The sequence below is a fragment of the Pyrus communis genome, chromosome 2, assembly GCF_041283825.1.
Source record: "Pyrus communis isolate YQ-2024b chromosome 2, ASM4128382v1, whole genome shotgun sequence".
Classification (NCBI taxonomy): domain Eukaryota; kingdom Viridiplantae; phylum Streptophyta; class Magnoliopsida; order Rosales; family Rosaceae; genus Pyrus; species Pyrus communis.
This window is the reverse complement of record NC_142566.1, coordinates 27,191,188-27,213,526: the sequence shown is the minus strand read 5'-3', so window position 1 is coordinate 27,213,526 and position 22,339 is coordinate 27,191,188. Positions and strand designations below refer to the sequence as shown.

Here is a 22,339-nt window from a genome sequence, read left to right as displayed (position 1 = left end):
ATAGAGATCTTGAGAATTTTGGTGTGAGATTTGTGAGGATGGATGGTGGATTATATAGAGGATTCAGAAAGGATTAGGTTCTGCATAATGCCACGTGGCATGCCGTCATTCGTTACAAATCTGATGGAAATCTATCCTCAAAGATTGTAAACAGATTATGACACGTGGCATGCCGTCATTCGTTAAAAATCTGATGGAAATCTATCCTCAAAGATTGTGAACCGATTATGACACGTGGCGCGACGTGATTGGTTAATAATCTTATCAGAAATCCATCACCAATAATTGTATTATTTTGTATTATTTTGTATTATTTAATAATACTTCGGATAATGACACGTGGCGCAACGAGAACGATTAAAAATCTTATCCGATATTACAATTAAAATTATTTTGTATTATTTTATAAAAAAAAATAATAATAATATTTTATTGCCTATTGCCAGGGCTATTGAAGTGTAACGGTGGAGATGCAAATTCTATTGCCAGGGCTACTTACTGTTCATTAAGGGCAGTTACTGTTCATTAGGTGGATTGAATAGTGTATTGCCAGGGGGGAGGGCTCCAACGCTGGAGTTGCTCTAAGGGTTTCCAAGAATCTTTTTGATAGTCTTTGTCCTTTCATGTTCCTTTCTTTCATCTTTCCCTGCACCTTCTCGCCCAGCAGTATGTTGTTTCTCAAATCACTACCTAAACATTAATTGAAGTATCTTGACTTGGGTTTGGGTATTTCAGTATCATCGGTTTGGCAACACAAACACAACCACTGCCATATTTTTCAGTCGTAATCTGAACCACTGCAGTACTATACAGTGGATATAGCCATGGCAGCCAACGGTGCCTCCTCTTCATCATCCTCTTCAAAACTCTGGAAGTACGATGTGTTCTTGAGCTTTAGAGGCGAAGACACACGCAAGGGCTTCACGGGCCATCTCCACACAGCATTGGAAGAAAAGGGCTACAAGGCCTTTATTGATGAGGACGATCTGAAAAGAGGGGATGAAATAAAGCCCAAACTGTTGCAGGCCATCGAAGAGTCGAGGATCTCTATCATTGTATTCTCAAAGAGGTACGCGGATTCGAGTTGGTGCCTCAACGAGCTGGTGCAGATCATGGAGTGCAGATCCAAACTGGAACAACATGTTTTGCCAATATTCTATGATGTTGAAGCTTCAGACATCAGGAAGCAGGAAGGTAGTTTAGCCCCAATGTTTCAGAAGCACGAAGAGAACATCCGTAAAGAAGAAGATGACAAAAAACGGGAAGCTAAGAGAAAAACGGTAGAGCAATGGAGAAAGGCTCTTACTGAAGCAGCAAACTTGTCTGGTTACGATCTTAAAAACACTGAGAACGGGTAACTATTTATTTTATTCAACTTTGATTATTTAACTGAAAAATTTAGCTTTCTCCCTTAGAACGCCGTTTTCTTTGCCCTTAACCCATCATATATATTTTTCCAGACTGCACATCGTATTTGTGTCTCTTCCCCTCCACTTAACTCTAGAATTAAGACTGTTAATTATTATATGTAACTAATTAAAAAAAAAACAAGGAATTGAAGTAAATAAACACGAACACCCGACAACCACACCCAAACACCGAAAACCCATCCTCTATCGCATTATTACCTTCCCCTTCACTTTCACTTTCACTTTTACACGTTCATTTTCCTCTCTCTCCTCTTCATCCTTTCTCTCTCTCTCTCCTCACACTCACTCCCTTCACCGTCGTCGTCGCAGCCCATGATTTCCGGCTTCAAATCGTGGCGAAGGGTCGAGATGAGCGGCTGCGATTGAAGGTCGATTTGCTGCCATATCTGCTCGGCATCGAAACCGTCGATCAAGACCTGATGTAACGGCGATTTGGGAGTGATTAGCGCTCGGGACTACTTGTGCTGTGTTTTAATATTTTTTTTTTTGGGTCGCTCAGTGAGAAAATCGCAGAGAGATGGTTTAGAGAGGGTTTATTAATTTGGGCATGATTAGGAACAAGGTATTAAATCAAAATCAAACAATTTAGTGCTTTAGTTTTTTTAATTAGTTATATGTGTGTGCATATATTAAATACCAATTAATCTATTAATAGAATCTTATTTGTTAGTCAAAACTTCATAAAATTATTATTTTAATCTTCTCAGCAAAATTGTAGGAAAACAGAATGTAGGGGCAATTTAGTAATTGCATACAATACAAGTTTTGCTAATTTTTTTACACAAACTTCAGCCAGGTAAACATAACACACCCTAATTAAAAGTTAAAAATTAAATTAAAAAATTAAAAACTGTTATTAGTACTTTAAAAATCGTATTCTACACTCATCACAAATATTTTTTTTTTCTAATTATAAAAAATTTAGAATAAAAAATAAAAATTTTGAAGTAATAATAACAATTCTTAAAAAAATTAAGTAGGTTTTGTTTAAGCTCACGTCTCCCACTTTAGTCCCTTCCCCTTCTTCCAAGTTCCAGGCCCAATTTTATTTCATTTTTTTATAAAAGTTTTATTTTGTCTTAAAAAAAGGTGACAAATATTTTTATAAAAATTAATACACGAATTTAATTACAAAGTTTTTTTTTAAAAAAAAAAGTGATAAAAATATTTTTATAAAAACTAGGAGAAATTTAATATGAGTCCAATTTTATGAGCCATTATTAGTTATAGTTCAATTTTGTTTAATTTTTTGGGTTAGGTCCATGATTCATAAGCTTATTTGTATTCTCTTACCAAATTTACCCATAAATTGACTAAGTAATTACTATTTTTAAAATTTTATGATTAATGTTAATCTTATCCTTAATTATAGGATTAGGGATTTAAATCTCCTTTTTTCTTCTGCTTTCTCAAACCTTTCATTTTTCTTTTCTTGTTTTTCCCTCACAATATCTTTCACTTCTTACGTTATTTTGCCAATAATCTTCTTCTCCTCCTTCCATAAGGATGATCAATATACATTTGTTTGGCTTGAAAAAAATGCATTAGTCAATCTTGTGTTTTGGTTTTTCGGTTTTGTTTTTTTTTTTTTGTGCTTCTTTCTCCTTTATATATATATATATATATAATTTTTTTTTTTTAATTTTGAAGTTCTATCGAATTAGCATTTTCTCTAGTGTTTCCTCCCTCAATATCATTTTTCTTCACGAATTTTTTTGGTTATTATCTACCTATATCACTTGTCCTTTTTTTTATTTTATTATTATTTTTTTTTATCTTTTTCTATTATACTATACATGTATAGTGAATAATTAAATTTAGGGTTATTATACAAAATGGTCCCTGAGATTTAAAATTAATAGAAATGATTCCTGAGATTGTTCACCATCCTTGATTTTGGTCATTCCGTTAAAAACTCTTTGGACAATTTTCAAAGCTTCATAACTCAATCAATTTTTAACCAAATTCAACACATAATATATCAAAATGAAGAGAAGCCCAATGATTGCTGGAGATGGTTGGACAATAGCCTGAAAGGTGATTGGTCCGCTGGAAAACTCGCCGGAAATTGGGTAAACTTCAAACGTTCATAACTTCTTCAATATTCAACCAAATTGAGTGATTCAAAAACGAAAATCATACTTCTTGATGAGACGAAGAGAATGATACCTTTTTCGAAGGCTAACTTCTTGTGGTTTGGTCGGACAACAGATCGAAAGTGGCTAACCATTTTCGAGTTAACCACTTTTGAGCAGTTTTCCGGCCAAACCACGGCGAGTTAGCAGTCAAGAAAGATATCATTCTCTTTGTCTCATCGAGAAGTATGATTTTCATTTTTAAATCACTTGATTTCGTTGAGTATTGAAGAAGTTATGAACGTTTAAAGTTTACCCAGTTTCCGGCAAGTTTTCCGGCTTTTCCGCGGACTAGTCACCTTTCAAGCTATTTTCCGGCCATCTCCAGCAATCATTGGGCTTCCAAATAGGTATAATCTTGTTCTACACTTTCTTATCTTCATTTTGATATATTATGGGTCGAATTTGGTTAAGAATCGATTGTGTTACGAAGCTTTAAAAATTGCCCAAAAAGTTTTTAACTGAATGACTAAAATCATGGATGATGGACAATCTCAAGGACCATTTCTATTGATCATGCAAATCTCATGGACCATTTTGTATAATAACCCTTAAATTTATCTACCTATATATATATTACATATTTTGTTGATAATCTATAGATTAATTGTTTTTATCTACTTGTGCCATTGGGTTTTTGTTTTATAATACTCTACCTATATCAGAGATTAATTGCATATGTATCATATGTTTTTTTGTTTGTAAATTAACTACCTGCACCACAGATTAGTTGCATTGTCTACCTAAACCATAGTTTAATTAGATATTATTTACATATATCTTCATCACATAGGTTGTATTTATGTTCCTGTGCCATAGGTTTTTTCTTTTTGTAATCTACTTTTATCAAGAATTTATATCACAGTAGATTTTGTTGTTGATAAAACGTGCCATGAATTTTTATTTTAATTTTTTTTTCCTTGGATATTGAATAGATTAAAGGCTTTGAAGATTCAAAATTTGGATAATCAAGAAATTTAAATATATTTTCATTTAGATTATAGAAGGGCAAAATGAACATAAAAAGATCAATTGAACCTAAACTGAGAAGGCATGTGGAACTAGGGACAGCAGACCTTTGGTCATTGACTGGCTTTAACTAGAAAAATTCATTAAATTTGCTTTATGACTTAGATTACATAATTATGTAGTCCTAAAGCCCCTTATTATGTGATGATACATCTAGTTACGTTTGTTTGTAAATTTGACTAATTAATGATTGTTTTAAATTCCATAAGAATTAGAATTTTATGTTAATTGAACGTGCATGGGCATTGATAGGCGAAATTTTCAAACTAGATTTTCGAAGTTGTATGATAATAATTTATCTATTGGTACTAAGTAAATTGTTGTACGTGATAAGATTTATAGGCCCGTTTTGTGAGTCGGACGGGGGATAGGTTGTCAATCGTTTAAATGGACTCAAGTCCATTGCCGGCTGTTTGATGCGAATAATGAGCATTAGGGATGATGGGATTCCAATTTTGGTTACAAGTCCAGAAAAGGGCTGGTTTCATAACCTGTCCATTAACATGGTCGTCGTCGACGTCAACAATTTTTTTTTTCTTTTTCTCCGTGGTCGTCGTCGTCATCAGAAGGCTCTCTCTCTCTCCACAGATCTGGTTGTACAAGGTGGGGTTGGTCGTCGCGAGCAGCGCTTTGGGATCGGCGCGAGCAGCAGCAGAGCCGTGGAATCATCGGGAGCAGCGGCGTGGGGTCGTCCTAAGCACAAACCCAACATTCCAGAAACGACCTTTCTCTGATGAGTCTTCGACCGCCGTCGATTGCGATGACAATTACTGCGATCCCCACCTTGATTGATCCCCTTCTGCTTCATCGATTGTCTTCTCCTTCGCCTCCTCCCCTTTCCAGTAATTTTCTGCTATCCTTTTTGCATTTTCTTTGATCTCAATTGCTTTTCTTTGCACTTCTACTTTTCAATCCAATCCTAATCTAGGTGGGATAGTCTGCACCAAACAGTAGATGCATAGCCCAACCCATCCCTTCCAATCCTAACCTAACCACTCCACCAAACGTGGCCTATAGGTATATAACTTGCCTATACTATCTAGGTGAATATATATATACAGGTAAATTACTCAAAAAACAAATTGCACAATTACAATAAGCCCACAATGCCTCAAATTTAAAAAGGTAAATTAGTGACTATGCAATCTAATTAAATTAGTGAATATATGTGTATGTACATACACACACACAATATACAGTCTTGCAAATTACGAGAAGCTCAAAATGCATAGATTATAGTTATTGAACATGTAAGACAATATTTAAAACACACAAAGAATATAATTAGCTTTTATTGTCTAGATTGTGTACGTTAACTAATGGCGTAAGAACAAATTTGATAATAGGTGTTACTGGTATAAGTTGTAAATAATTTGTAATAATAAGGTCATTTATTTGTCTACGTGACAACTTATGTAATAATAGGTCACTTGTTGATATATTTCTTCTAATTAGTTAATTCTTGCAAATAGTAAGTCGCTGCAAGTCTACACTGCCATTTGTATTTTCTTACGAATTGTGTTTTCAGGCATGAAGCAAAGCTTATTAAGAAAATTATTTATGAGAATCTTTGGAAATGGCTCCCCAGAACAAAAAAATTACATGTGGCCAAGTTCCCAGTTGGAATCAATTCTCGTGTTCAAGAAATTATCACTTATCTTTCAAGTGGTGAAGGAAATAAGGTTCTCATGGTTGGAATTTGGGGGATGGGTGGATTGGGTAAAACAACAGCTGCTAAAGCCATTTATAACCAAATTCATCATGAGTTTGAATTCAAAAGTTTCCTTGCCGACGTTAGCGACACTACAAGTAAACATGACCTGGTTCATTTGCAAAAAAAACTAAGTTCTGACATCATGGATCAAGAGATTAAAATAAGCACTGTTGATGAAGGTATCTGTTGGATAGAAAAGCAATTTTCACATAGAAGGGTACTTGTCATCATGGACAACATAGATGGAGTGGAACAACTCAATGCAATAGCTGGAAATCACAAGTGGTTTGGTCCAGGAAGTAGAATTATCATAACGACACGAAATAAACATCTACTAAAAGTGGACAAAGTATATCCGGCTAAGATATTGAATAAAGAAGAAGCTCTGGAACTCCTTAGTTGGCATGCATTTGGAAATAGACGGCCTAACGAAGAATATTTTCAACTCTCAGAAAAAGTTGTTTCTTATTGTGGAGGTTTGCCACTAGCCCTTGAAGTTTTAGGTTCTTTTTTGTGGAACAGACCCCCAAAAGTGTGGATTAGTCAATTGGAGAAATTGGAAAGAACTCCTGATGGAAAAATAATAAAACCACTAAGAATGAGCTTTGACGGGCTAGATAATACAGAGAAGGCTGTATTTCTTGACATATCTTGTTTCTTTATTGGAGAGGACGAGGACCGTGTCGCAAAATTGTTAGATGTATGTGGATTTTCTGCAACAGTAGGAATCAACGTCCTCTGTGAACGATGCCTTGTAACTGTTGAAGGCAACAAGTTGAATATGCATGATTTGCTTCGAGAAATGGCCCGAGTAATCATTTCTGAAAAATCTCCTGGTGACCCTGGAAAATGGAGCAGGTTGTGGAATCGTAAAGATGTCACCGATGTATTGACATATAAATCTGTAAGTACATTCTCAATAAAATTTTGGATTTTTGCATCTTACAAGAAAAGCATATGTCTATCATACTTTAGACAACATTCATGTGTAAATATATGCGGTTGCACAAGGAAAGCTCAATTAGCCAACAATAGTACTTGCATATATTCACCGTACGTGATTTTGCCTAATAAATAATAATACATGTAAACATATGCAATCCCTTTCTTACGCAGTATAACCTTTTGTTAACAGGGAACTGAAGAAGTTGAAGGACTTGCTCTACATTTGCCTTTTTGTTATGACAATGCTAGTTTCAGTACAGAAGCATTTGCCAATATGAAGAAACTGAGATTGCTCCGGCTTTACAACGTCGAGCTTAATGGAGAATACAAACATCTTCCCAAAGAGTTAATATGGTTGTGTTGGAAATGGTGCCCTTTAAAGTCCATACCAGATGACTTTTTTAATCAAGATAAACTAGTTGTTTTAGAGATGAAGAATAGCAAACTGGTACAAGTTTGGGAGGGTTCCAAGGTACAATGAATTACAACTGATGATGTTTTGTTTCTATTTGTTTTTTGGATTTTTTCTCTTTTTTTTATTTTTTATTTTTTTATAACATCTTCATTTCAGATATTAATTTTCAATTTTCTTTTGATTTTTTGCAACAGTCCCTACATAACTTGAAAACCCTTGATCTCAGCTATTCCCGTTCCTTACAGAAATCACCGGACTTTACACAAGTCCCAAATCTTGAAGAGTTGATATTGGAAGGGTGTGACAGTTTGACCGAGATTCACCCCTCTATTGGTCATCTTAAAAGACTTTCTTTGGTGAACCTTTCAGGATGTCGTTATAAGCTTATTTCTCTTCCAAGGGATTTCTATAAATTGAAATATGTTGAGACTCTTCTTCTTAATTACTGTCGAAAATTCAGAGAACTGCATGAGGATATAGGGGATATGATATCACTGAGAACACTTGAAGCAAAGGATACAACCATAAGAGAAGTACCACCTTCCATAGTAAGATTGAAGAATCTCATTCGTGTATCCCTTGACCGCATCAGCGTAGAGCTCAAAGGAGAATACAAACATCTTCCCAAAGAGTTAATATGGTTGCGTTGGGACCTATGCCCTTTAAAGTCCATACCAGGTGACTTTTTTAATCAAGATAAACTAGTTGTTTTAGAGATGCAGTGGAGCGAACTGATACAAGTTTGGGAGGGTTGCAAGGTACAATGAATTACAACTGATGATGTTCTGTTTCTATTTGTTTTTTGGATTTCTTCTCTTTTATTTTTATTTTTATGATATCTTCATTTCGGATATTAATTTCAATTTTCTTTTTATTTTCTGCAACAGTCGCTTCATAACTTGAAAACCCTTGATCTCCGTTATTCCCGTTCCTTACAAAAATCACCGGACCTTTCACAAGTCCCAAATCTTGAAGAGTTGATATTGGAAGGGTGTGAGAGTTTGACCGAGATTCACCCCTCCATTGGTCATCTTAAAAGACTTTCTTTGGTGAACCTTAAAGGCTGTCATAAGCTTATTTCTCTTCCAAGGGATTTCTATAAATTGAAATCTGTTGAGACTCTTCTTCTTAATATGTGTTCAAAATTCATAGAACTGCATGAGGATATAGGGGAGATGATATCACTGAGAACACTTGAAGCTGAGCGAACAGCCATAAGAGAAGTACCACATTCCATTGGTCATCTTAAAAGACTTTCTTTGGTGAACCTTAGAGAGTGTCATAAGCTTATTTCTCTTCCAAGGGATTTCTATGAATTGAAATCTGTTGAGACTCTTCTTCTTAATTACTGTCGAAAATTCAGAGAACTGCATGAGGATATAGGAGAGATGATATCACTGAGAACACTTGAAGCAAAGCAAACAGACATAACAGAAGTACCACTTTCCATAGTAAGATTGAAGAATCTCACTCGTTTATCCCTTGATCGCATCAGCGTAGATCTCAAAGGAGAATACAAACATCTTCCCAAAGAGTTAATACAGTGGCGTTGGGAAGAGTTAATACAGTTGCGTTGGGAAGATTGCCCCTTAAAGTCCATACCAGATGACTTTTTTAATCAAGATAAACTAGTTGTTTTAGAGATGCGGTGGAGCAATCTGGTACAAGTTTGGCAGGGTTCCAAGGTACAATGAATTACACCTGATGATGTTCTGTTTCTATTTGTTTTCTGGATTTCTTCTCTATTTTTTTTTATAACATCTTCATTTCGGATATTAATTTTAATTTTCTTTTGATTTTCTGCAACAGTCCCTTCATAACTTGAAAACCCTTGATCTCAGCTATTCCCTTTCCTTACATAAATCATCGAACTTTTCACAAGTCCCATATCTTGAAGAGTTGATATTGGAAGGCTGTCGGAGTTTGTCCGAGATTCACCCCTCCATTGGTCATCTTAAAAGACTTTCTTTGGTGAACCTTAGAAGGTGTCACAATCTTTGTTCTCTTCCAAGGGATTTCTATAAGTCGAAATCTGTTGAGACTCTTCTTCTTAATAGGTGTTCGAAATTCAGAGAAGTGCATGAGGATATAGGGGAGATGATATCACTGAGAACACTTGAAGCAGAGCAAACAAACATAAGAGATGTACCACCTTCCATAGTAAGATTGAAGAATCTCACTCGTTTATCCCTCTCAGATGTGGAAAGTATTCATTTGCCACATTCGTTACACGGCTTAAACTCTTTAAGGGAATTACATCTCTCACGTTGCCGATTAGCTGATAATGAAATCCCTGAGGATCTTGGGAGTCTAATTTCTTTACAAGTTTTGGATCTTTCAGGGAATGATTTTCATACCCTACCCAGTCTCAGTGGTCTTTCAAAGCTTGAAATTCTGCGGTTAGATTAATGCTTTAACCTTCGTACAATCCTTGATATACCACCAGATGTGAAAGTTCAGCATGTGATTCTCCCAAACTCACTGAGGCTCCACGCTTGGATAAGTTATTAAATTCAAACCCCATGACATGGACTGATATGAAAAGGTTTACCAATCTCATAGCTGATTTTGGCAAGAACATCATACAGGTATCTCTCTCCCTTCTCCCCCTCTCTCCCCTAAGTTCTAATTGCCTTCCTATTATGCGCATGCAGATTCCTATGCAAAAACTTTCAGCTTTTCCATCGAATTTTCCTCCATTTTCTCAGCAACCAAACACAACATTAACACACAAAGCAATGAAATTTGAAACAGAAATCGAAACTCACCTCGCGGCCTGTGTGGTGGGAGGAGGAGGAAGATGAGGAGGGTTTGAACGATGCATCTTCGTCGCCTGAGTCGGCCACCGGCATGAGAAGCTCACAATCTCGCGGTACTCTGTCTCTGCTCGCCATTCCTTTGTATTTTTGGCATTTCAAATATTTTGTGTTTATTTAATTTAATTTAATTATTATTTTAATTGGGTGTGGATTATTAAAGAACGAAAATAGTAAATCCTGTTTTTTCAATTATTTAAAAATATAATAATATAGTGGAGATTATTACGTGCATACGAGGACTTGAAGGAAATGTTATGTTTTGTTGTACCACTAATTAAACAAGGCGCCGATTAATTAACGTTTAGGGGGCGTTTGTTTGTCCTCATTAAGTCGGACTGGACTAGCTATTAGTCTTCACTAAGTTAGTCCAGTTTAGTCTAGTTTAAGCCAGTTCAGTTTAATAAATAAACACATATAATAAATAAACAGTGATGTTAGGTAGACTAAATTTGTAAATTACATTTGCAAATTAAATAATATGTCACTAATAAAAAAAATTAAGTACATTAATTAACAATTAAATAATAATTTAATTATTAACTTCTATATCATTTAGTTTATAAATTTTTATCTACAAATTAGTCTTTCTGATATTAGCCACAAACAAAAGTGATAAAAAAGAAAAAAACTTAATTGTGAAAGGATAAAAGGTAATTAAAAACCATTATTTAAATAATGGGTGCTTGCGTTTGATTTTTTGCGGCTTCAGGGCTGCATTATTGGTTTCTCCTTTGTTGACCGCACTGTTTCAGTTTTTCTACAGTGGAAAGCCCTTTTTGCCCTTGTTGGCCACGCGTTTTTCATTGTTAATCTTTGTACTTCGACCGTGCCTTCTTGTTCGCTTCACCTTTTGTTTCATCTGTGCTTTTCGTGTCTTCCTTTCGCCCTCTGTTTTTCTTGAATCCTCCGTTGCTCTCGAATCTTTCGTTCCTTATTTCACAAAATATTCACCAAACAGATCCTGATTTTCGTTTTTTAAAGGGATTTTGTTTGCGCTCTCCGTTTTGAGGGAAGTTGTGCTCCTCTGTAAAGCTTGCTGTAGAACTAAGGTTCTGGGAGCTTTGTGGAAAGTCATAAAACTCGTTTCTAGGGTTCTTAAACTTGCAATTGGCGGGCCAAAACTTCATAGTATTTGTTTCTTTTGCCGTTTGGGATTCCGGAGTTGTCGCTGGATTTCTGGCGAATTTGTAGCGCGGTTTGGGAGCGGGCTGTCTTCAGATCATTGTGAAACAAATTTTATTGAACTCAGGTACATTCTATAATAGCTGTATTTAAGTTTTTATTTTGGATTTGTGGTGAGTTGCAGTGCTTTGTCAAGGCTTTCGTGCTTAAAAGGGCATTTTGCGTTTTGCTACCTCAGTTCATCAATCTCAGATTTGGCAGCATTGGAACACTACTGTTATTTTTTGGGTATGTTATTTGTCCTTCCATTAAATGGATATCATCTAGTGGAACAACCCATATGTGGTGTTTACTTTTAGGACAAGATGGCAAGATGTAAACGGTTGGAGCTCCATACCATTTTCCAAGTTCTTTATTAATTTGAATATTATTTACCGAAACAGGAACATGTCATGAAACTGTTCGTTACAAACTATTCATTACAACTTTTCATCAACTGTTTTTATTATGTTTTAACAGTTTTAAAACCCACAGTATCGTAAGGACTTTTTGCTAGTAATCTAAAAAGATGGTCTTTCTAACATTTTTATTTTCTTTTTGCAACTGTATATGAACCAGCACTGGAGAGTTTTTCAACGTGTTCGAAGCACGGCATGAAACATCATATTATTATATATGTGTCATAATACAATTGGTTTGGTACTTAAAAAAATCATTTCAACCCCTTATTTGATACTTAGTGTATCAAATCGTGTTTTTTTGGGTACTGAAAAACTTCTCATAAAAGTGGACACATTAAGAGTATTATAAGCAAGTGGTACTAATTAATAAGTTATTCTGGAAGGATTAAACCCCAATTAATAAGAAAATTACGAAGAAATAAAGTAGCCATGACTAGCAAAGGCAAAGTGAAAGCGAAAGGTGGAATATTGGATTGGGATGTAAGTGGAGGACACGTAGGAGTTCTTGTATATGTCTTGAGTGCTCTGGCATTGCTCCATCCACCTTTTCCTTGCCCTGCCCGTCATGTGCCAAAACTATATCACTCTAACCCTACTTTCTCTACCTTCAATATTTGTACATGAAGATCGATCTGGTTCTACCGTTCTACTTTCAGTGTTGAATATGATCAACCGCTTATAATTATTTTAAGAGTACTTTGAAACAATTCTTAGAATGTCAATAACTTCTTGTAAGTATTTACTCTTAAGTTTCTACTTTACTCCTTTCAATCTTAGACGTCTGATGATCAGATTGTGGCGTCGTGGTGTTTCGCTGGAAATGTCCTTCCCTTAATTTTTTTACAAAAAGCAACTCCAGCTTTTGCTTTTCCACTTTGTTTTTTCTTCAAAAAGCGAGTTTGCTTTTCCACTGTTTATTTTTCCACTGTCCTATTATGTGTCGGTACACTTTTGTCTCCCTAGGCCTGAAGGTGCTTTACTTTGAATAAGAATTAGTTTAATCATTGATTAACGTTTATTAATTTCATATTTAACACGAATAATATGGTTTGTCCATTTATTACAAGGAAATGCCAAGAAGACTCTTCACTCTTTAGGAATTCTCCACCATCTCATGTTTTTTGCACAATTAGTGTAATCATTGATTAACGTTTATTAATTTTAGATTTTACACAAATAATATGGTTTGTCTATTTATTATAAGGAAATGCTAAGGAAACTCCCTAAAAAATGAGAGTCCTCTATAGACTCAGTCACCTCATGTTTTTAGTACAATATTTCGATAATGTTGACACAAAAATTTTGCCAAAAACATATATGGTGGTGGAGAATTAAGAGTCTCACTTTGAAGAATCTTCTTAACATCTCTCTTTATTATATAATATTTAGATTATTGAATTTGGTTGAACTTTAGCACAATTGGTATTTAAAGAGTAATATCGAAAATAAGAGATTTAAATTACGAAATTGCAAAATAAATAACAAAATAATGCATAGAGCGAAAAAATTTAAATGAGAATGCGACTAACATTGGTTGGGAATTAATGTAAGAGGAAATATAATGAGGTAGATCTTAATTGTTTCTACCCTCATATTCTTGAAAAGCAAACATGAGTTCTCTCTTTAACGTGAATAAAGCATCTTTCAGAGTTTCCAAGAATCTTTTGGATAGTTTTTTGTTGTTTTGTGTTCCTTTCTTTCCTCTTTTCCTCTCTTTTTCCCTGCACCTTCTCGCCCAGCTGTATGTTGTTTCTCGAGTCAATACCTAAACATTATTATATTATAAACTTTTGTTTTTGTAGATTGAAGGATCTTGACTTAGGTGTTTGAGTATCATCGGTTTGGCAACACAAACACAACCACTGCCATATTTTTCAGTCGTAATCTGAACCACTGCAGTACTATACCGTGGATATAGCCATGGCAGCCCACGGTGCCACCTCTTCATCATCCTCTTCAAAGTTCTGGAAGTACGATGTGTTCTTGAGCTTTAGAGGCGAAGACACACGCAAGGGCTTCACGGGCCATCTCCACACAGCATTGGAAGAAAAGGGCTACAAGGCCTTTATTGATGAGGACGATCTGAAAAGAGGGGAAGAAATAAAGCCCGAACTGTTGCAGGCCATCGAAGAGTCGAGGATCTCTATCATTGTATTCTCAAGGAGGTACGCGGATTCGAGTTGGTGTCTCGACGAGCTTGTGAAGATCATGGAGTGCAGATCCGAACTGGAGCAACATGTTTTGCCAATATTCTATGATGTTGAAGCTTCAGACATAAGGAAGCAGGAAGGCACCTTAGCCCCAATGTTTCAGAAACACGAAGAGGACATCCGTAAAGAAGAAGATGACAAAAAACGGGAAGCCAAGAGAGAGAGGGTCGAGCAATGGAGAGAGGCTCTTACTAAAGCTGCAAACTTGTCTGGTCACGATCTTAAAAACACTGAGGACGGGTACCATTTCTTTTCTTCAACTTTAATTATCTAACTGAAAATTTTAGTTTTCCCCCCTTAAAACTCCTTATTCTTTGCCTTTAACCCATCATATATTTTTTCAGATTTAAACCCGGCCAACGGTCTGCTGTCCCTAATTACATGTCTTCTTTGTGTCTCGTCCCTCCACTTATCCCTAAAATCAGCCCCTTCCCCTTCTTCCAAGTTCCATGCCCAATTTTATTTCCTTAAAAAAGTTTTATTTTGTCTTAAAAAGTGACATAAATATTTTTATAAAAAGTTATAGACGAATTTAATTACAAAGTTCTCTTCTTTTTTTTTTTTTTTTTTTTTTTTTTAAGTGACATAAATATTTTTATAACAATTAATAGACAAATTTAATTACATGGTATATGACTGTTTGTTTTTTTTGTCAACCGATAAATTTTGTTAAATTAAATATTATATCAGACATCGATGAAATTTTAACTCATGTCGTCATGCAAGGATTAAATATCTTTCTACAATATTAACTTTAAAGTTAAGTGAAATGACACATGTAAAAAAAATAGTAAAGAGACATGCAATTGAGAACATCAGACTCTTGGTTGTTGAGTGGGTTTTAACTAGAAAAATGGGGCTTTAGATCCAGTCCAAAAATATAGAGTGTTTTTAGAAGTGAGATCAGTTATCTAATTATATGTTTTTATTTCTTTTATACTCATTTTATATTTTCTAAAAATATTAAAAATCAATTAAAATATTCTAATATTATGAATTCTCCAACTGCAAAAAATATAATTAATATCTTATAACAAAAAAACTAATACACTAACACAAATTTATCTGCAAAACATTCTACTCTAACTCAAGTAAAAAATATATGAATGCATATTATACCTATACGTGAGATATCAAACCTAATTAAAAGGTAGAAAAAACATAACATACCTACATGCAATACACATTAATCTGTGACAGGTTGATTATAAAATAAAAAAAAAGAATCTGTCATATAAGTAGATAAATATAATTAATATGTGATGTAGGTTGATTATAAAAATTAAAAATAAAATCTATAAATGGAGTTTAAAGCAGGAAGAAGAACGAGAAATAACAAAAAAATAAATAAAAAGCAATAAGTAAAGAGATAATTGGGAAGAAATTTGATTTTTATAATAAACATTATCATTGAATAGATAATTATTGATTATTAAATAATTAAATATAACAAATTGGACTTATTTTAATAAATTGGACTATTTTTACTATTAACTCAAAAAATTGAACTTATATCAAGTTTCTCCTAGAAAAATTCATTAAATTTGCTTTATGACTCAAATTACATAATTTTATAGTCCTAAAATACCCCTTATTATGAGATGATAGATCTGGTTATCTTTGTAAATTTGGCTAATTAATGATTGTTTTAAATTCCATAGGATTAAGCGAAATCTTCAAAATTATATGATATTAATTTACCTATCATTATTAGATAAGTTATGGTACATAATAATACTCTATAGGCCCGTTTTGTAGGCTGTATGGATAGGCTATCAACTATTAAAATGGACTATTTTGGTTACAAGTTCAGAATAATACTCTATAGGCCCGTTTTGTCCATTGCCGCTGTTTGGTGCGAATAACGAGCATCAGGGATGGGATTCCAATTTTGGTTACAAGTCCAGAATGGGTTGCGAGTCCAACATCATCTACCTCTCTTCTCTCCGTCGACATCACCATATTTTTTTTCCATCGTCGTCATCATCATTAGAGCTCCCTCTCTCTCCCTCCACAGTTCTGGTCGTCGTGAGCAGCGCTTTGGGATGGTCGCTAGCAGAGCCGTGGAATCATCGGGAGCAGCGGCGTGGGGTCATCGTAAGCACAAACCCAACATTCCAGAAACGACCTTTCTCTGATGACTCTTTTACCACCGTCGATTACGATGACAATTACTGCGATCCCCACCTTGATTGATCCCCTTCTGCTTCTTCGATTGTCTTCTCCTTCGCCTCCTCCCCTGTCCAGTAATTTTCTGCTATCCTTTTTGCATTTTCTTTGATCTCAATTGCTTTGTTTCTGTTTCTGGAATGTTGGGTTTAGTGCTTGGGATCGACCCACCTTTCTGTGTTTTCCTTGCACTTCTGCTTTCAATCCAATCCTAATCTAGTTGAGATCATCTACACCAAACAGTAGATGGATAGCCAAACCCATCTCATCCAACCCTAGCCTAACCACTCCACCAAACGTGCCCTATGGGTAAATAACTTGCCTATACTATCTAGGTGAATATGCAATACATAGGTAAATTACTCAAAAAAACAAAATGCACAATTACAATAAGCCCACAATGCCACAAATTAAAAAAGGTAAATTAGTGAATATGCAATCTAAATAAAACATAATTGTTATTAGCACTCCAAAAATCTTATTTGTCACTTCAAATTTTTTATAATTAACAAGAAAAATACATTTATGAGAAATGTAGAATGAGATTTTTGAAGTGCTAATAACAGTTCCCAAATAAATTAATGAATATATATACAACATACATGGTCTTGCAGATTAAATTAGTGAATATAAATTAGTAAATCAGTATAAATCTAGGTAAATTACGAGAAACTCAAAATGCATAGGTTAATGTACATAGTCTTGCGGGTATAATTATTGAACACACAATACAAATTTTAAAAACACGCAAAGAAAATAAATTAGCTTTTGTTGTCTAGATTGTGTAGGTTATCTAATGGCGTAAGAACACATTTGATAATAGATGTTACTGGTATAAGTTGTAAATAATTTGTAATAATAGGTCACTTATTTGCCTACATGACAACTTATGTAATAATATGTCACTTATTTGTCCACAAAAAAATCAGTTCCACTAGCAAACGCATTTCATCTACAGTTTGTTTTTATATCAACAATATATATTTCTTCTAGTTAGTTAATTCCTGCAAATAGTAAGTCACTGCAGATCTGCAACGCCATTTATATTTTCTTACAAATTGTGTTTTCAGGCATGAAGCAAAGCTTATTCAGAAAATTATTGATGAGAATCTTTGGGAATGGATCCCTAGAACAAAAATATTAACTGTGGCCAAGTTCCCAGTTGGAGTCGATTCTCGTGTTCAAGAAATTATCACTGATCTTTCAAGTGGTGAAGGAGATAAGGTTCTCATGGTTGGAATTTGGGGGATGGGTGGATTGGGTAAAACAACAGCTGCCAAAGCCATTTACAACCAAATTCATCATAACTTTCAATTCAAGAGTTTCCTTGATGACGTTAGCGACACTACAAGTAGACATGGTCTGGTTTATCTACAAAAACAACTTATTTCGGACATCTTGAATCCAAAGTTTGAAATAAGAAGTCGGATAAAAGATGAACTTTCACATAGAAAGGTACTTGTCGTTATGGACAACATAGATAAGAAGGAACAACTGGATGCAATAGCTGGAAATCATGATTGGTTTGGTCCAGGAAGTAGAATTATCATAACGACACGAGATAAGCGTCTACTACTAAATGTGGACAAAGTATATCCGGCTCAGAAATTGAAGGATGGAGAATCTCTAGAGCTCTTTAGTTGGCATGCCTTTGGAAATGGTTGGCCTCATGAAGAATATCTTGAACTCTCAAAAAAGTTTGTTTCTTACTGTGATGATTTGCCACTAGCCCTTGAAGTTTTAGGTTCTTTTTTGTTTAAAAGAACCATAGCAGAGTGGGAATGTCAATTGAAGAAATTGAAAACAACTCCTGAAGGAAAAATAATAAAACCACTACAAGTAAGCTTTGAAGGGTTAGATGATACACAGAAGGCTATATTCCTTGACATATCTTGTTTCTTTATTGGAGAGGACAAGGACTTTGTCACAAAAGTATTAGATGAATGTGAATTTTTTGCAACAATAGGAATCAATGTCCTCTGTGAACGATGCCTTGTAACTGTTGAACGCAACAAGTTGAATGTGCATGATTTGCTTCGTGAAATGGCCAGAGTAATCATTTCTACAAAATCTCCTCGTTACCCAGGAAAATGGAGTAGGTTGTGGAATCCTCAAGATGTCACCAATGTATTAACAAATAAATTAGTAAGTACATTCCCAATTCAATTTTGGATTAATGCATCGTACAAGAAAAGCATATATGTAACCCTCGCATGCCAATTATACATTAAACAACATTCATGTGTAAAATATATTCACCGTGGGTGATTTTGCGTAATGCATAATAATACATGTAAACATATGCAAATACACCATTTCTTACCACTATAACCTTTTTTTTGTTAACAGGGAACTGGAAAAATTGAAGGACTTGCTCTACATTTGCAGCGCTTTGATGAGGCTAGTTTCAGTACAAAAGCATTTGCCAAAATGAAGAAAATGAGACTGCTTGACCTCAGCAGAGTAGAGCTCAATGGAGAATACAAACATGTTCCCAAAGAGTTAATATGGTTCCGTTGGTTTGGATGCCCTTTAAAGTCCATACCAGATGACTTTTTTAATCAACCAAGGCTAGTTGTTTTAGAGATGCATTGGAGCAAACTGGTACAAGCTTGGAAGGGTTCCAAGGTACAACGAATTACACATGATGATGTTCTGTTTCTATTTGCTTTTTGGATTTCTTCTCTTTTTTTTTTCCTTTTCTTTTCTTTTTTATTTTTTTATTTTTTATAACATCTTTGTTTCGGATATTAATTTCAATTTTCTTTTGATTTTCTGCAACAGTCGCTACATAACTTGAAAACCCTTGATCTCAGCTTGTCCAAATACTTACAGAAATCACCGGACTTTTCACAAGTCCCAAATCTTGAAGAGTTAATATTGGTAGAGTGTGAGAGTTTGTCCAAGATTCACCCCTCCATTGGTCATCTTAAAAGACTTTCTTTGGTGAACCTTACAGGATGCCGTAAGCTGATTTCGCTTCCAAGGGATTTCTATAAATTGAAATCTGTTGAGACTCTTCTTCTTAATTACTGTTCAAAATTCATGGAACTGCATGAGGATATAGGGGAGATGATATCACTGAGAACACTTGAAGCATCCATAAGAGAAGTACCACATTCGATACTAAGATTGAAGAATCTCACTCGTTTATCCCTTGCCTACATCAGCTTAGGAGAATACGAACATCTTCCCAAAGAGTTAAAATGGTTGCGTTGGGAAGAATGCCCTTTAAAGTCCATACCAAATGACTTTTTTAATCAAGATAAACTAGTTGTTTTAGAGATGCATATGAGCAAACTGGTACAAGTTTGGGAGGGTTCCAAGGTACAATGAATTACGCCTGATGATGTTCTGTTTCTATTTGTTTTTTGGATTTCTTCTTTTTATTTTATTTTATAACATCTTCATTTCGGATATTAATTTCAATTTTCTTTTGATTTTCTGCAACAGTCGCTACGTAACTTGAAAATCCTTGATCTCAGCTATTCCTATGACTTACAGAAATCACCAGACTTTTCACAAGTCCCAAATCTTGAAGAGTTGATATTGCAAGGGTGTGAGAGTTTGACCGATATTCACCCCTCCATTGGTCATCTTAAAAGACTTTCTTTGGTGAACCTTAGCGACTGTTATAAGCTTATTTCTCTTCCAAGGGTTTTCTATAAGTCGAAATCTGTTGAGACTCTTCTTCTTAATAATTGTTATCAATTCAGAGAACTGCATGAGGATTTAGGGCAGATGATATCACTGAGAACACTTGAAGCAGAGCGTACATTCATAAGAGAAGTACCGCCTTCCATTGTAAGATTGAAGAATCTCACTCGTTTATCCCTAACAGGTGTGGACAATATTCATTTGCCACATTCGTTACACGGCTTAAACTCTTCAAGGGAATTAAATCTCTCATGGTGCAAATTAGCTAATGATGATTGCCCTAAGGATCTTTGGGAGTCTATTTACTTTACAAGTTTTGGATCTCTCATGGAATGGTTTTCATACCCTACCCAGTCTCAGTGGTCTTTCGAAGCTTAAAACTCTGCGGTTAGATGGATGCTTTAACCTTCGTACAATCCCTGATATACCACCAAATGTGAAAGTTCCGCATCATACAGTCCCTGATACCACCAAATGTGAAAGTTCAGCATGATAATATCCTGAGGTCGATGTGTGCAATGTTATGTAGGCAGAGAAGATTGGGAGGAGCTACTATATGAAGACTATCTTTTCAAGCTTTTACTTTGGAGTTTGAGGTTCTTTGGGGCTCTTGAAGCAGATTCTACAGCCATAAGACAAGTACCACCTTCCATGGTAGGATTGAAGAATCTCACTTTTATCTCTGAGTACTGTGCCTAGTCATTTGCCCAAATTACTTGATGATGCAATCCCTAAGGATCTTGGAGCGAATGATGTTCATACCCTACCCAGCCTCCGTGGCCTTTCAAAGCTTGGAGGGAATGGATGCATATATCTTCATACAATCCGTGATTTACGAAGCAGCTGTTGTTGCTGCAATGGTGGAGTCACTGGTGGTATGAAACATAGAACTCTGGGTTGAGCTGGTGGAGGGAGTATCCAAGCACGAATCCATATATCGAAAATAGTTTACCCTTTTCGACAGATTCTGTATTTTCCACCAGTTTCTGTCTCACAAAGCTGTCTCTGATCACCTTCTTAAGCTCTTGATTTCCATTCCTCGAAAACTATCGGCTGAACGCCTCAGTTTTTCAAATTCCGTCACTGAATTGTGTTTTTTTGTTCAAGTGAGACGTACTTTGAAGCCTCCTGTGCAACTTGCTAAGCATGACACGAGAACCCTCCAGATCAAGAGCTCATTCCAAGTAGTCTTTCACAATGTCCTTTGACTGCTGCCCTTCGAACTTTATCTCTTTCGACCAGGAATCAATTGTGCGGTTTAGCTTCTGAGATCCTCTGGACACTTCGACACATTTTTAGATTTCGCTATATCTTTCTCTGATGAGTTCCTAATAACTGAAGTCACCTTTTGGATCTTTTCAACCTTCTTGTCAATTGCCTCCTTTCTATGTGGTTTGAGATCTGTAGAATGAGAAGCTTTCAACTTTCTCGAAGCCTTTTCTTTCGTCTTGGCCTCTCTTTCTTCAGGTTTCTCTGCTGTCACTTTCCACTTTTTCGCTTTTTCTTCCTTGTCAAACCTTTTGCTTGGAATCTCTTCTGCTTCCATTTTTCGGTGCATTTTTTCAGACTTCAAAGCTCCTTCTTTTGCACCCAAACTTTTTGGCATCTTTTTGGTGTGGAAAGCTTCCTCTCCTCGAACCAATGGTACACGAGGCTCCTCCGATTCCATAGATGAAAAAGGAACTACTTTGCAAGCTTTTGGATTTCCTGTTTATGTGTGAGGCGCAGGTTGACTTGGAGTGATTCCAAATTTAGTCACCTTCGCTGTGATGCCTGAATTTATCTAATTGCTCTATTGAGGTGATTTCCAATGCACCTTTGGTGTGATGCCAAAAGCCAGAGTGATTCCAGATCTCTCTTTTGTTCCCATCTCTTCTTATTGTTACATACTCTAGATAAGATATATTGTCACTCGTGCAATCAAAAACCTTTTTCTAAGAATAAGACAATTAAGCATCCAAGTTAAAGAAAATATAACCCTAGCTTCACTGAAGTCGGATAGAAACTCTCTTTACTGAAGTTGGATTATCGCACCAAAATTTGTCTCTAGCAACGTCAAACCCCAAGACCAATGACTAATGCGAGTTAGAAAATGGACCAATGACTAATGCAAGTTAGAATATACCAATCCAATAATGGGGGTTTAAGGAATGCATTTCAGAATACGACGTAACAAAAATGTTGATTCCAAGTTGAGCATATATTGGAGAGAAGAACCTATCCAAAAATGTTG

At 35.4% G+C, this 22,339-nt stretch overlaps 1 protein-coding gene and 1 pseudogene across 2 annotated transcripts; both read left to right on the top strand.

Moving 5' to 3' along the window:
• Nucleotides 1–588: 588 nt before the first annotated feature.
• LOC137728183 (disease resistance protein Roq1-like) lies at nt 589–13,092 on the top strand. The gene is made up of 6 exons (XM_088690024.1): nt 589–1,354; nt 6,123–7,212; nt 7,444–7,725; nt 7,863–8,426; nt 8,556–9,353; nt 9,478–13,092. The coding sequence occupies exons 1-6, from the start codon at nt 825–827 to the stop codon at nt 10,075–10,077; spliced, it is 3,864 nt and encodes a 1,287-aa protein (XP_088546150.1). The 5' UTR covers nt 589–824; the 3' UTR covers nt 10,078–13,092.
• LOC137732901 (disease resistance protein Roq1-like) lies at nt 11,597–21,975 on the top strand (annotated as a pseudogene). Its single transcript, XR_015960150.1, has 6 exons — nt 11,597–11,736; nt 13,873–14,520; nt 17,520–18,594; nt 18,799–19,077; nt 19,234–19,776; nt 19,903–21,975. The product of XR_015960150.1 is annotated as a disease resistance protein Roq1-like (transcript).
• The last annotated feature ends 364 nt before the right edge of the window (nt 21,976–22,339 follow it).